The 15,819-nt window shown below is 43.1% G+C and overlaps 3 protein-coding genes across 3 annotated transcripts in view; 2 read left to right on the forward strand and 1 right to left on the reverse strand.

Moving 5' to 3' along the window:
• Positions 1 to 3,568, reverse strand: part of sipa1l3 (signal-induced proliferation-associated 1 like 3) — a 71,151-nt gene extending 67,583 nt beyond the window's left edge. The window contains exon 1 of the mRNA XM_070969839.1: positions 3,475 to 3,568. The gene's annotated coding sequence lies outside the window, so the exon portion shown is untranslated. The remainder of the gene's footprint in view (positions 1 to 3,474) is intronic.
• The window catches only part of ppp1r37 (protein phosphatase 1, regulatory subunit 37), a 303,049-nt gene that overhangs the window by 184,055 nt on the left and 103,175 nt on the right, over positions 1 to 15,819 (forward strand). The window lies entirely within an intron of this gene.
• Positions 6,307 to 15,819, forward strand: part of map3k10 (mitogen-activated protein kinase kinase kinase 10) — a 33,061-nt gene continuing 23,548 nt past the window's right edge. Inside the window, exon 1 of the mRNA XM_070970245.1 lies at positions 6,307 to 8,761. Coding sequence (XP_070826346.1) covers positions 7,756 to 8,761 — 1,006 coding nt within the window. The 5' untranslated portion in view covers positions 6,307 to 7,755. The remainder of the gene's footprint in view (positions 8,762 to 15,819) is intronic.

Here is a 15,819-nt window from a genome sequence, read left to right on the forward strand (position 1 = left end):
ACAAATCAACAGCGCGAGGCAGCGATAAACATAGAGAGAGCAGTCTTCAATAAGAAGTGAATGTCAGTACAATTACAATTATTCATTTGGCAGACGCTTTAATCCAAAGCGACGTACATATGAATTCACTGACTGATGGCGCTGCATCAGGGGCAGTTTTGGGGTATTTCTATTAACCTTTATTCAACTAAGACGCCTCTAAGGATTAAATAGGAACCTGGCAAGAGGCTTTTCGTTCTAAAATTACAAACAGCAGGAGGGCTGCCAAGGTGTCGCGGTTGGGGAAGGAGAACTTTAACCAGAGCTGTAGCCGAAACAAAAATCTTTGTTGCTTAAAAAACTGCACAAAAGACCCTCTTTGAAAAATGTATTGTTCACCCAACAGATGACTATGTCTGCATGCCCGTGTGTGAGTTCTTCAAAATCTTTGTCAAGAATAAAGGAACTGGAAGAAACCAACTAGTGATGAGTCACGTCTGCCGAGATAAGACATGGTGATTCAATGTAATGTTTACAGGCAAAATAACTCAGGTGGCCCACGTTCAGCTTGCTTTGAAGACAGGATCCTTTGTTCCCGCAGCTGTTTGCAAAGAAACACCAGAACAAGTAGCACAAAATATGAGATGTTCCTCAGGATCACACAATCTAAGCAATTGTTATCTCGTACCCAGTGGAGACAGGTACAGGCCAACTGCTGGAGGTGCTTTACAACTACGTGACGTGTGTACAAAGTTATGAAATTAGCACAGATTAGCATGAATGATGTGATATTGTTGCAGAAATACCCAAGCAAACAGGCTTGTACTGATATTATAGACCTGGCGGGACTTCCCAAAATCATGTTATACCGACAGCAAAACATATTCGGGACAAAATCCAACAGGTATGAAGCATATTTTTGAACTCTTATACAATCCCAGTTCTACACTTTGAATGTATAAGATGAGACTACGCTATGCACTGTGTCCGCCATTTCCCATCACCTGCACACTGTTATTGGCTGGGGGCTACACACCCATCACCCAAAGGTTGCAGCCCAGAAAGGTCCCACACACAGCAAAATAAGAAGAAAATAAGAAATACAGGCAGAGGGCAGGGTCTCTACATATAAATGCAATGCCACACACTTCTCGTGGGTCATAAAGTGATAACGTTTTTAAGGAAAATCCTGCATAGTATACATTTAACTGACTTTCGTGACCCAGATTGTTCAACCTGAATATCGCAGTGACATTTGGCAAAGAGTATTTTACTTCAGCATGCTACACAGCACATATGTAAATCTTTAAATGCGGCATGGACACTGTTTAACCTAACATTAGTCTACACTGGGCTGATATTTGATGCATTGTTAATATCAGAACTTTAAGAATGAAATAAGAATTTAATACCAATGGCGTTTTTTTACATTGTCATTTTAAGGGCTATATTGGCATACTATGGAAAGTGAAAAAGAGCTACACCACAACTAAGGCAGCATCACACCCCCGCCGTATAAAGGCCCATGCAGTAATGAATTTAAGGAGTTAAACCATCAATTTTTGATAACATAATCATTGAAATGGAAGATTCTAACTGCACCAATGTATCTACACAACATTTTGAAGTAGTACTTTCTGCAGATTTGCTTCATCTTTTTCAAGTCACAAGCTCCCGTTGTTTTCAATATATCCATCAAAAACAGCTTGCAGGGACATGCAGCTGCACTCACTGATGTAATACGTCATTTTGAACTACACGTGTGCTGCAGTTTTTTCCCCCCAAACCATCAATTAATGGTATTTTTGCTGCTTTGTCAGACAGGTAGAGACATACAAAAGGAGACAGGAAAAGAGCACATAAAGTAAGTCCGTCTGTGAAGGTTACGAGTAAATATCGTGGCCTCATGAATCGATGCTGTTTCAAACTCGAAGGCCTCACAACAGCAGTGTGTCATTAAGCAGGACACTGCTTAATAATTGTAATGTGTTCTGGATTTCCAGCTAAACAACACTGGAGAGGCACACACTGATAAGTTGACAGGCCATAAGTATTAAGTCTGCTTAGTTTTACAAATTTCCATTGAAAAGATGGAAATTTCTTAATGGGAATTATAAACAGACACCATTTCATGACTGACTTCAGTCTGGTACACAGCCTTTGATCAAAGGAAACTGGATGTTCAATAAGGAGAACCTTATCATTCTGCATCAGCTTCACAGTTTAGAGCCATGTTGACTACATTAAAATCTGATTTCCTCTCAAACTGAAGATGAAATGCAGGACTTCCCCATAGTACAGCAAACAGTGGGCAGAGGTGTGATCAACACAGGCGGGTAAGCTGTAGGATAACCAGGGTTAGACGCTAAACGGTAATTCGCAGATTTCTCCCTAGTAATAATTATTCCATTAGTTCCAGATGGGAGGAAACCAGAGTAAATGTTGCCCAGAAAATGTGCAGTGCAGCCATGCTCTGCTGCTCTTGCATGACAGATCCATCATCCTGATACTCGACGTGTCATTTCCTGAGGGCTGGGGAATACAGCAGCAACACAGGAGACCTCTATGAAAGGGAGACGACACGCCGAGGTATCATCACCTCCCCTACTCAGTAAACACACACACACATACATACATACATACATACAGAGAGAGAGAGAGAGAGAGAGAGATACATGCATATGTATACTACGCACTTGCAAATCCTGCGCACAGTGCACACGTCTTCTGTCATCTGAGCAGAATCTGCATGTCCAACCACATAGGTGCACGATTATTTTTTTTCTTTTAAGGTAACATTAAACATGTTGCACAACCCATCATTGCAAACCGGTGTCACTTAAAACTACTGCAACACTCCTGGGAAACAAACCTGTGTGTGCAACCGTAGAGAAAACAAAAAAGATCTCCCATGCAGCTCATTCTGAAACAAATCTCCAGCCATGGCAACTTCCGATTTGCAGCACAACTACTCGAAATTCAAAGCTCGTCCGGGCTAACTAGCTGGCTAGCTCTGCTCCCAAACAAAGCTCCCATTGTCTGGAACTTGTAGTCTTACCGTATTCTCTTGGCCCTCACAACTGTGATCAACTCAGGTACGAAAAACTACAAATCCGAAGTCTGAACAGCACTCTGCGCATGCGCTCTGGAACCTCTGAGATCGGAAAGGTTGTAGTATATTTGGTAGTTAAAATTTTGCGGGTAGCGGCATATTTGAGAGTATATATGTAACGTTGCTCAGTTGAACGGCCGGAGGTCGAAATGAAGCCCTGAGTCGCTTTTAGCGGCTTTCAGTAGTAACGATATTCAGACTAAGCACTAGCCGTAGTAAGGAGCCTGCTCTCTGCATTGACTGAAGTTGGTCGGCTTCGCTGCCTCTCGCCGTTCGCCTTGCTCGCTAACGTTTAGTTCACTCGTCACTTTTCAGCGCTTTTGAATAGCCCGCACTGCTCAATTAAAACTGTTCAGAGAAAACCAAAAGAGCACACGTCTTACCTCACGCTGCTCCGGTGTTTCCGCTCGGCTCCTACTCCGTTAAAATTATTCTCCAGACATTGTGGAAACACTCGTTGGCCGACGGTCGACTGCCTGTTCACCGAGCGAGACGTTGCCAAGAATGCTCAACCGAAACCACGGCGAAGCTGCGCCCGCACGCTCACTGCGCATGCGCAGCTCCGGTTGGCGCAACCTACTCATAGTAACACACAGGGGGCAGCAGACTACTACTGCTGGGACTGTGGACACACGTAGTTTTAATGACCATCTGGTAAATGTGACAGAGTTTACTGTGAACATTAAAGGTACGGGAACTGCATGTGAGTGTGAACTCATATAGAAAGAACACGAGAGAGGTGTTGTGTTGCTGCATGATCAAATTTTGATTGTGCATCTTACACAAATTAGTCAATAGCACAACCTTGTGGTTGCTAAACATAATCAGTCCTGTGAGACGTCAGTTAAAGTATTTCACAAATTAACATAATAAACATAAATGCTAAAAAATATTAATTGTTAAATCACTATTTAATTTTCCTGAATTATCTAATCATGTGTTGAGGGGGGAAAAAATCCTGAAAAGACCCGAAAATTAAAAGATAAATCAAATTATTAAGGTACAGGTTACCGAGAATTCCACCACAGTTTTAGTCTTCTACACTTCTTCTGACTTTGTCAACTGGTAATGATCATATCAATACATACATCAATACCAAAAGAAAGCGAAAAAACAGACACATGGTGAGCTCACAAATGTGAATCTCTAAAGTGTAAATTATATATAGGCTAAACATTCATTAGATACATTAAAAAAAAGGGGGGGGGGGGGGTAAAAGGTAGATTAAGGAAGCAAACAATTGTTGAAACTGTAGGTCCTGTTCGGATTATGAGAACTAAGAATAACTCAAAGGATATACCCCTATTTCCAGTTATGAAAGAAATATTTTGATCTTTTTCTGAAGTAAAAGTAGCAATATTACACTGTAGAAATACTCAGTCCTGCAATCGAAAATGTACCTAAGTAAAAGTATAAAAGTATTGGCCACAAAAAGTACTTAAAGTATCAAAAGTGTAAGAACTCATTGAAATGATACTGTATTATGTGCTATATCATCTGATTATTATTTCTATAACATTACTGTTAATGTTGTAACCGGTCGAGGTGGGCCTAATTTTGACAACCATGCTTTCTATCTATTGCTATATTGTTGCTGAACCCGTTACTACGCACTATTTTAGAAGTGAATCATAGGTTTTCTGAGAAAAGATTCAAAATGAAAAGTGCCTTGTAACTAAAACTGTCATGTAAATAAAGCAGAGTAAGTACAATATCCTGTTAAATGCAATACTTTCCAGCACTTCATATTTCTGAAAAAGGCCACCACTAAATACTTGTGTTTCACTCATTAGGCACCAGGGGTCAGTATAGCTCAAAAGTTGATGGGCGTGATTAACACTGCTACATATTGTCTGAATAACCCATCAATTGATTGTATTCTGAGATGCAATGAATTTCTGATTCGTAATTGTTATGCTTTAGACTAAAATAACATCATCACACATGGCATACATGTGTACAAGACCCTCAACCATGTCATATAATGTCTAATGTGCTCTCAGAAAGACCCAGTCTTATGCAATGTTAAGAAAAATGTTGACTTTGTTTTTCCTCACCTTCTGCCCTCCTTGCATTAAAAAAAACCATATGGCACATTTTTGCAGGTGTGTGCTCATTCTAGTCTTGAGAGAATAAGAAGAATATTGGATTCACTGGACCTCAAACTACCTAATCGTGTTCTTGTGCCAAACACTGAATCCCTGCCAGCTACAGGGGTGTTGTTTTCTTGCTGGCCTTTGACCCAGACCATGTGGGGAGGAAAGAAGAGGATACGTTTTTTCACTGAGAATAAATTAAGTCAATCATTGTAATCCATTGTCTACTGCTGGTCTTCATTCAATAGGGCAAGGCACTGCAGTGCAGGATAAATTAACTATATCTTTGATGACACCCATCATTTTCCTTATGATTATACCATTGCTAATTATTTGGTCATGAGCTGCCAGAATGATGTGGGTCAGCAGGAGATCCCTCATAAACTACATTACCCACAATGCAACCGCACACCATCACCACCAGCGCTGCCCAGCCCCGTTCCAACAGGCTGTGGCGCCCTCCTCTCCGGCCTGCGCGGCGAGCTGCGCCCCGATCTGCGCGCATGTGATGGGAGTGGGTGCGTAAGCAGCGTGCGCGCTTTAGCCATCCCTGTGTGTTGTAGATCAGTGACAGAGGAAGCACTTGTCCGTACGTACGTGAACGGCACCCCGGTGTATTCGGATGCAAAGTCAGCCCACAGACTGACAGCTCGGTGCTCGAAATGTCACGTCTTTTTTGGACATAAAGCCTGGCTGAGTGCGATGGACCTCCGGACTGCTGGCTGAGCAGCACGCGCAGGGACTCCCGGGAGCGTTTTCATTTGTCACTAAACTGGGTTACTGACCTGGATGGTCCCTCTTACTCGGATGCAACCACACGCCCATGCGACGATGTCGGTGGATGTTGCTGCCCTCAGTGTCCAGGTTAGGTTACAGTAAACGCGAATTGTTTACGTAGTAAAATTAAAGCTTTTCGGGGCGGAAGACGCAAGAGGAGACTGGATACATACAACATTTTACGCGCATAATAAACAACCATATTCTGTTAGTATTACTAGCCTATTATTATTATTATTATTATTATTATTATTATTATTATTATTAAGACGGGGTGTCGATCTATTGATGGAGGAAACATGGAGTGAATCCCTTCATCGCTTCATTTCGTCTCGTCCTCTCGGATCAGAGATACCGTAATGCTGCAATGCCTCCATGCAAACCTTCGCTGAGAATCTTTTCCACCTTGTTGCCACCGTGTGATGCTTTCTGTCGTTCCTAAGGAAGCTGTGGACATTTCAACAACCCCGCACCCTCGCTACAGCACTATTAATTGATGATCTGAAACTGCCACGCGTGCTCGCGACGCAGCGGGATAATGAGAAATGCTGGCATCCCTTTACTGCCTCCAGTGAAGAAGAGTTTCTTTCCCAGTCGGGGACTCGTCACCATCACAAATGTAGCCCAGCAGAGGCGACTGAACCAGGCCGCTGCGCAGAGACGGAGGCGGGTTTGTTGTGCTCAGAGTTGGCCGGATGCTGCTGAACACGGTGCCGCTTTACAGCTCTGTATTGAATACCTGGCGTGAGCTTGCTTCTGTTATTCCCCTGCTGTCTTAAAATGGACGGGGCTTCTTCGATAAAAGCTATTCAGGGACGTTGAAACGGCTCATGAGTGACCATGCATGTAGGATTTAGTGTGGACCGGCTTGTCGGGATGTAGGGCGAATATCAGCGGAAATTTCCGACCACAGTAGAAGCAGAGAAAACAGCCCATGTTCATGGAGATGGCTGGCGGGGGAGTTGAATCTACGCTGGGCTGGATGAGAAATAATGAGGACCCCTGCTCAGAGGATTTTACTCAGCTCAAACACAGACTTCTGTTTTTACTGGCAGCCTAAATAGTCCATATTTCATAGTAAAATTAAGTGGTTTCATTATTGCCTCTGAGTGTAGCTTCCGGAGTCAAGACACTAATTCCCAATGGGCTAATGTTGACTATAGAAGAGGTTATGTATTTATGAGGGCAAAGGATTCAAAACTGAACCATGAGCATTGATTAAGTTTGTCTTAAATTTAGATTAACTCTTACTGTAACAGCAATGTAGGACATTGTTATCGAGTATGTAAATGTTTTATTAATGGTAGGCAGCAGTTCAGAGGCCAGTGAGAGAAAAATCATGTCCTGACTCAGGTTCACAACTCACTCATTGATCAAGAACTCATTAGACTGAAGGCATCTTTCTAAAGGACTTCATCAGACCTGCTGTTTCTTAGACAAACACATATTCCCATCTCCTGTGAGAGTCTGTGGCAGCTTGCTAAAAGATACAATTGTGGAAGCAGTCAATTGGGTCGGGGGTGGGGGTGGGGGGTACACTCATGGATCTGCTCAGCTGAGTGTCATTGTTTGACCTGATGTACATTGTCCCTGCGTGAACTTGCCTTTGGGAATACATGTTACTTACACACTGCGTAGCAACAGGACAGCAGCAACCGGTGACAGAATTTGGCACAGTTTCAACAGCGAGATGTGGTGATGGGGGAGAGCAGTTGCAGCTCTCTGATCCTCTGATCCCCTCTCCCCCCCACTGATGGTCGAGGACGCCTCGTCTCTGTCAATGGGCCCTGTATGGATTTTGTGCCTGAGTTGACAGAGGGCAGACCTACAGCGTCAAACAGCAGTCAGGCTGCCATGAACCCATACGGCAGAGCGAGCAGCACAGCAGCCCCCCTGTCCTGCACCAGCTGTGGGGGCTGCTGCTCCCCGCCTCCCCCTTGCCTAATCCCACCCGGACCCCCCTCCTCTACTACCTCCTCCTCCTCCTCCATGCCTCCGAATATGACCCCTCCGCCGCCGATGTTTCCGGCTCCGGTCTTACAGGTGGAGAATGGTAGCAGCTGGAACTCCTCCACCATCTCCTCCTCTGGCTCCCCAGACTCTCACCCTGGTCACCGCTGTGGGGCCAACAACCCCAACCCCTACTGGACGGCAGTGTTTGACTATGAGGCCACAGCAGATGAGGAGTTAACCCTGCGGCGTGGGGACCTGCTTGAGGTTCTCTCCAAAGACTCCAAAGTATCTGGGGACGAGGGTTGGTGGACAGGTAAGATCCAGGACAAGGTGGGTATCTTTCCAAGCAACTACGTCACGAAGGGGGACGCTGCCAACTACCAGCAGCTGACCGCAGGAGGGCTGGTGGTAGGTGGGGTGGGCGAATGCCCCTTGGAGATAGACTTCTCAGAACTGCTTCTGGAGGAGGTGATTGGAGCTGGTGGGTTTGGAAAGGTGTACAAAGGAGTATGGCGGAAAGAAGAAGTAGCAGTAAAGGCTGCCAGGCAAGACCCTGATGAGGATATTAGTGTCACAGCAGAGAGCGTGCGGCAGGAGGCCAGGCTGTTCTGGATGCTACGGCACCCCAACATAATCGCTCTACGTGGGGTCTGCCTGCGGGAACCCAACCTGTGCTTGGTGATGGAGTACGCCAGAGGGGGGGCTCTGAACCGAGCGCTTGCTGGAAAGAAGGTCCCTCCGAGGGTTCTGGTGAACTGGGCGGTCCAGATTGCCACTGGGATGGACTACCTGCACAACCAGGCATTCGTACCCATCATCCACAGAGACCTCAAGTCCAGCAACAGTAAGTACATTAAATACGTGAGACTTATTCTCTGTGTAAATAAGCAAATTAGATAATATCTGATTTGAATTTCATAACACTGGTGAGAACATCATGAGAACTGAAGAGGAGAGTTGTTTTGGGAGGTTAATTGATATATAAGTTAAAAAAACAGAGTGTCTCTATTTTCAAAGCAGAACTTATTATTATATTATATATATTATAGAACTTATTATATACACAGCAACAAGGACACATCTTGTGGTCTTCATCAGTAGATGGAGTTTATCATGTGACCTGAGATGTACATGTAGTAACAGGTGGTCATATACAGGCTAGATGATCATAGTGTGTCTGAAGGCACCAGAATATTTACATTCAGTAGACCTTGTGCTGAGATATTCTTTGTCACAGTACAATTTCCAAGGTGAATAATGAACCTTAAAGCTCATTCATCTGTATGTATCATTTTACTCACAGCTGAGAGGTTTAATGAGGACAGGTGGGGTCAAACTCCAGGCACAGGCTGCACATACAGTATCTATATAATATAGACTAAAATACAAGATAAAGCCCCACAGATTCACACAACACAGGTCTGCAGTACTTTCTGATCATTTTAGATACTGTAGTTTGTGGTGCTGCTGAATTGTATCGCGTTACACTATAAGCTTTGTCTAATATGTAGTCTACGCTCTTTGATATTATGAGATAGACAAAAGAGCACAACAGAAATAATACAACAGTAGAAGCGTGATATGTGGTTGAAAGAGCCAAATAACAGCTCGTGGAAGTGAATCATGAGTTGCTGAAACTCTTCCAACAAAAGCTGAAGACTCTAACCTTCATGAAGGTAGCATTTATTACAGAAGTGATGCATTGGACTTTTAGCCAGTTGTACCTAATAAACTGGCAACTGAGTATTGTTTTTTTCGCCTCTCATCTGTTTCTAAAGACATTGGCAGGGAAACAGTATTTTATGGCTTGATTGCACAGTAGATCAGACAGATGAAGTGTTCTGATATGAATCTGTGACAGCGATATTGACACAAGGTGAGAATAATAGGCTAATGCTAACAGTGGTATCAGGGCAATTTTTCATACTCATTATATTGCAAGGCTCAAACATAGCCTAAAGCGAACAGTTTGATATTTTGAGAAATACGCTTATTATCTTTGTTAGACAGCGCAAGATGAGAAGATTGACACCATTTTCATGTCTGAGTGGTAAATGCAAAGCTGTAGCCAGGAGACAGTTAGCTTAGCTTAGCACAAAGACAGGAAACAGAGGGAAGCAGCTAGCCTGGCTCTGTCCACAGGTAATGAAATCAGCCTCTGAAGCTCAGTAATTAACATATTAGTAGTAGTAGTAGTAGTAGTAGTAATAATAGTATTTGTTCAATTTGTACAAAAACTGAAGTGGGTGTTTAAATGACACGTGGTTTTACAGGTGTGTTATGTGTGGGACTATTTCTTGGTCAGGTGCAGGACATGTCTGTAATCGATTAATCATTTCAGTCCATTTTCAAGCATTTTCAGATTTGTTGCTTTTGTTTGTCATTTATGACGGTAAATGAAGAGTCTTTGGGTGTTGGACTGTTCATTCACAGGCATGGTGGACATTTACGAATGTACAAACATTCAGCCCTCTCCTAATGATTTCACGACTTTCTTAGAAATGTGATTATGTGAAGCGTTGTCACTGAATACAATCTCCACAAGTTGACGCTGGATGAGAAAGTTAAATTGAAGCCAGCAGGAAGGCCTAAGTCCTGGAGAGCTGGTCTCCTTCTGCCATCTTTTCCCTGTCATCTCTCCCTGCACCTCCTCCTGCTCTTCATCCTCCTCCTCTTTCCTCCCCTCCTCAAGGAGAGCAGTTCTGCTCTGCAACTCACTGTGCTATTTTTGGTCCTTTGTGCTACTTGCTGTTTAAAGACGCAGTTGCAGTTGTTGGTGCATCAAAGACATAACACACAGTGATCATCTAAGTGCACGTGTGTGTGTGTGTGTGTGTGTGTGTGTGTGTGTGTGTGTGTGTGTGTGTGTGTGTGTGTGTGTGTGTGTGTGTGTGTGTATACATGCAGGTTGACATGCAGGTGTGTGTTTATTCCAAGTGATATGAGTGATGGAGGAGGGAGTGTATAAATATGGGTGGAGTGTTCAGGATGCTGACTAAAGTCCTTTTAAAGAGGGAGACAGCCAAAGTAAGAGTAGCTCTAACACACTTGCTGCTGATCTGCTGAAATGTCTCCTAATCTTCAATCCCTCACTTCTTTAGTCTCTCACTTTTCTATCACGCCTCACTCTTCAACACGCAGGCCTCTTCCCCATTTTCTCCCTCCTCCCTTTGCAACTCCAGTGTAACGAGTAATGGGGGATCAGATGCGTATTGGACAGCAGAGCCTTGGCAACAACACCATAACGCAGCCTTTTCCATGGTGACATGGGCCCTGCTTCTGTGTCGCTGAGTCATACAGCTGCTAGCCGCTGTCAGCTGCTGCACAAAATGTCAGTCTCCCAATTTAGAGTATTGTTTGTGTGAAAATAGCAACTGAAGAAATGCAGGAATGTCTCAGGAAGGGTTTGGGCCCTCTTTTCCCCTTGAATGATGATTCTTGCTGGACATGTGTGGGTGGTAATCGTTAAGTATGTGATTAGACTGTGACGCCCACCCATACTGACGGATGTTTGAATTAGCCTTGTGATGCCCAGGAGGGTGAGGAGAGGAAGAGTAGAGAGAGGCAGTCAGTCAGATTCTGAGAATACAGCGTTGGAAGAAGTAGTCAAGTCTTTTGTTTAAGTAAAAGAAGAGATACTGCAGTGTAGAAATACTCAGTACTAATTGTGCAGAACATTCCGTTTCAGAGTCATAGATATTACATTACTGGACTGCTTTATTAATAATCAATGAATGATAATTGTTGATGCATTAATGTGTACCCCACTTTAATGTTGCAGCTGGTAAAGGAGGGGATTTTTTTTTTATTTATATACTGCTGGGTAGCTTGATTGATAATAACATATCATAATTTATTAGATGATTTATATTTTGCATTAGCAATCTAAATCTGCAATGTATTACGAGTAAATAGTGTAGTGTAATAAGTGTAGTTGAGTGGAAGTACAATGTGACATAAAATGGAAATAGTCAAGAAAAGTACTTCACAGTTGTATTTAAGTACAGTACTTGATCAAAGTTCCTACATTCCACCACTGGGAGAATAACGGGATGGAAGAAAGGGAGCTGAGATGTATGAAGCGAGAGAGGACACTGATGGGAAAGAGCGAGAGAAGGAGAGCGCGGGGGATAAACAGCGGTTCATCTCAGTTTAGGGTTACACCTCAGCTCATTGTCCAGGTGCGCTGGTCTCAGGTGTCCTCTTCAAACCGCCGACCACTTGGCATCACTGCGGTTACAGAGCAGCTCAGGCCCCCGAGCCTCTCCGCTGTCTTCCATCAGCCGGCTTCTGTGCTCAGTAAACAGACTTCATTCTCCCACAGAAGAGGAATTCATCAAGGCAAAACGTGACACTGCTCAACGTGTGTTTGAAGCTTTGCAAGCATTTTACAACGCTGGGATTTTATTTTCAGCCCAGTCGCAATGCTTTCATCTAATTTTATCCCAGCAGAGTGAAAGCTGTTTTTTTAAGGCGTGTCCTCGTGCACGTGGGAGAGCGTGTTCTGTGTTTTAACCTGCTGAGTGTTGCTGTCGGTCAGGCGCTCAGTGGTGAGCGAGTCGGTGTTACGGCGATAATCTGATTACCATGACCTCCTTAGAGTGATGTCACAGCCTGTTTGTGGGTTGGCAGGTCATTGCCACCTGTGGTCATGCCTTACCTGTCACTCTGATCCTGGATCAGCCTCCAGATTCTCAAAGCATAGGGCAACAGTCCCCCTTGTTTGGCTTGATTGACGCGTGGGATTAAAGTAGAAACAGTGGAAACACTCAGTGCCCTTGATCACTTCAGACATAAAAGATACAATGATATAATATCAGTATTATTGTGTGAGAGAAAAGCTGCAACTTTAATCATCAATTAATCTGTTGATTAATTTCTTGATTAGTTGTCTTACCAACAGTCCAAAACCCCAAAGATATTCAGTTTACTGTCACAGAAGACTTGGAAAACCAGTAACTATTCACATTCAAGAAGCTGGAACCAGTGAATCTTTGGCATTTTTTGCTCAAAAAATCAATTGACTGATCAATTGACAATCCATGTTGTTCCAAGATTAAGGTAATCAAATTAAACTAATTGTTTTGACCATATATATATATATATATATATATATATGCTCTTATATATGTTATTGTTATTATTATTATTATTATTATTATTATTATTATATGAGAGTAGATATTGATTCTGGCTATCACATTATCACATTATTCTCTTAATTTTAAGGATGCGAATTTTGTGAACTAAAGTGAGTTAGTTATAGTTGAATGAAATGAATGAATAAATGTCACCACCTTATTGCTGATAATTATTTGTATAATTGAGAAACTGTCATGTAAATGTCCTCTCAAAGTGCCAAAATTCATGAGTAACAGTATTGTGATGGAGTTATTTGGAGTACGTTGAGATATTTGGCTTTGTCTGGCTTTCCTAGCCTGTGATATCGGTGACTTGTGGCTCAGCTCCAGTTATGAAGGTTCGTAACTGATCGCGTATTTGTTTGGGAATTTTACAGTGCAGTGACAGCGCAGAGATGACAGGAAATGTGGGAAGGGACACGCAGCAGAGATCCCCAACTGGGTGCAAACAGGGGGTTTTTGCAGTAACTAACTAGTTCATAATCATTCACCTCAGCAAGTGTGTATTCAGATTCATGCTCTAGAAAAGTTTAGACTGCAGTTAACAGATAATGATTAAAGCTCTAACTTCTTAAAAATCAAACACATATATTAACTTGAGCTGGACAGTTCATTCATGACCTCAAGAACAGCCTCAAGGTCCACATACCTGCTTGTTCTGGAGCTACCACATCACACAGTCCCAATTTCTCTCTTTTAATTCAGTGTGAAACAAACTTCATTGACCGATGAGCATTGTGTAAAAAGCTGAGCAAGCGGACCTTTAGTTGAGATCGTTATGGTCTGTCCTGTTTCTGCCAGGATGTGAGACTCAGCCACGGTTCCTTTTTAAGGTACATGTACGTCACCGAGAGTCACTGACACTTTATATAGAAGCTGTAAAGAGGCTGTGAGTCAGCTGCAGGTAAGACAATACAGGTGAGCTGATCACCTGTCGCTCACTGCAGCAAGACACGGGTCATATCTGTACCTGCAGCCTGCTCGTACATGCAGTAAACATCATAGAGCTTGACAATAGACATACAAACGGCTAATGTTTGTCTTCCCCTTTCAACATTTTAGATAAGTCGTCTTCACCTTAATGAAACACTTCATCAAAGGTGAATGTAAGTGCTGATTTAGGTGTAGCTTCTGTGGTGATAAAGTGTGAACGCAGAGGCTAATAGACACACAACAAGACAGAGCGCAGTTGGCATTCACTGTTATATTAAGTGTTTTGACTGCTGTAGCTGCAAATGGAAGCCATGTTTACACAGTAAACAATCATCTGAATAGTGTCTCAAAGCAGGCTTGTCAAGTATGCTGTTTGCTCAGAGAGAGTTTAGATTACAAAGCAAGAAAAGACAAATTGATGTAATAACAGGGCTGTTTCTTTGGGATTTTTCTTTTCATTTTGCTTCGTGTGTTAAACACGCTACCATGACATCAGCAGCAGCGCTGCGCATAAGTGCTATAATAGCTAGTCAACAGATTAGCAAGGTGAGATATGGCAAAGAGTCATTGAAAAGCCTGCATCTGGCTATGTGTGTGTGTGTGTGTGTGTGTGTGAGAGAGAGAGAGAGGGAGAGAGAATATAAGAGCGAGTCTGTTGAGGAAAGGATTAGAGTGGTGGCCAGTGCCGGCTGCTAATCCCTCAGAGAGACAGAGCGGTGGAGGCCGAGACTGTGACTAACTGGAGTGTGAGCTAGCAATATGGCTGGCCCACAAAATACAGAGGAAGAGGCCGCTATCGCACGTCTTTTAGCCTGAGGTGATGAAGAATTTCATGGCTGTGCAGTAGAGGGATATGTGTGATATGTATAGATATGGCTCCTTTTGTTATTAAGGGCATAGATTAGTTTCAGATGTGCTGCTGGTGGTGCAGTGCATAATTAAGTCTGGGGTTCTTTAACCAAAAAATGGAAGAAATAAGGAAATGGAAATTGCTGTATTATTACAACACTAGCACTAATTAAAATCACATTGCAGTAAAACCAGTTTCACTGATGCAGACCCGGAGCTGGCTGCACCATCTGTTAGCAAGTTCAAACTTAGCCTGTAATTCTAATTCATGTGGAGATTTGGGCATCAGGAAATAACAATACGACACAAACTCTTATGTTGAGGTAAGTCATGACTAAATATCCACACCGACAGCCAGGTGTAACTGATGTGCATCCACCTGAAGTACACAACAATGCTGGCGTCAGTTTAATGATTACCTAAGCTGGGAAATTTTTCACATTTCCCCCAAAATAATGCAACAATCAAACAAAATGCATGACTGCTGCAGACTGTGGAGAGCATTTCTCCATGTGTGCATATATGAGCAAAGTAATACCAACATTTGCAAAGCTGTTGCAAAATATTTACAGAGCGTCAACTTATTTAATTTAACAAAGCAGCGTTTGGATGTGACAGATCCTCGCCAGGCATTGTCAAATGTTTAGAAATGTATAGAAAACCAGGATTACAGGTTATTGGGAAACTTGGTGTGTGTGCACTTGAGTGTGTTGGTCTGTGTGCATATGGAGGTCGGACAGCAGGACATGCTGGCACTAGGGCAATAACTCTCACCCTCCTACTATCATACACATATATATACACAAACACACACACTCATGTACACACTGCAACAGGGCAACAATGACCCCATTCTCACACAGCAGCCAAGGACCGAGTGAGAGCAGAGCTCACAATGGCAGGAGTCACTGCAGGGGGGATGGTGGACGAAGGGTGGGCGATACAGCAGCAAGGGGCGACTGTAGGCCGTGAATGACAG

Source organism: Chaetodon trifascialis, chromosome 9 (assembly GCF_039877785.1).
Source record: "Chaetodon trifascialis isolate fChaTrf1 chromosome 9, fChaTrf1.hap1, whole genome shotgun sequence".
In the NCBI taxonomy this organism is placed as follows: Eukaryota; Metazoa; Chordata; class Actinopteri; order Chaetodontiformes; family Chaetodontidae; genus Chaetodon; species Chaetodon trifascialis.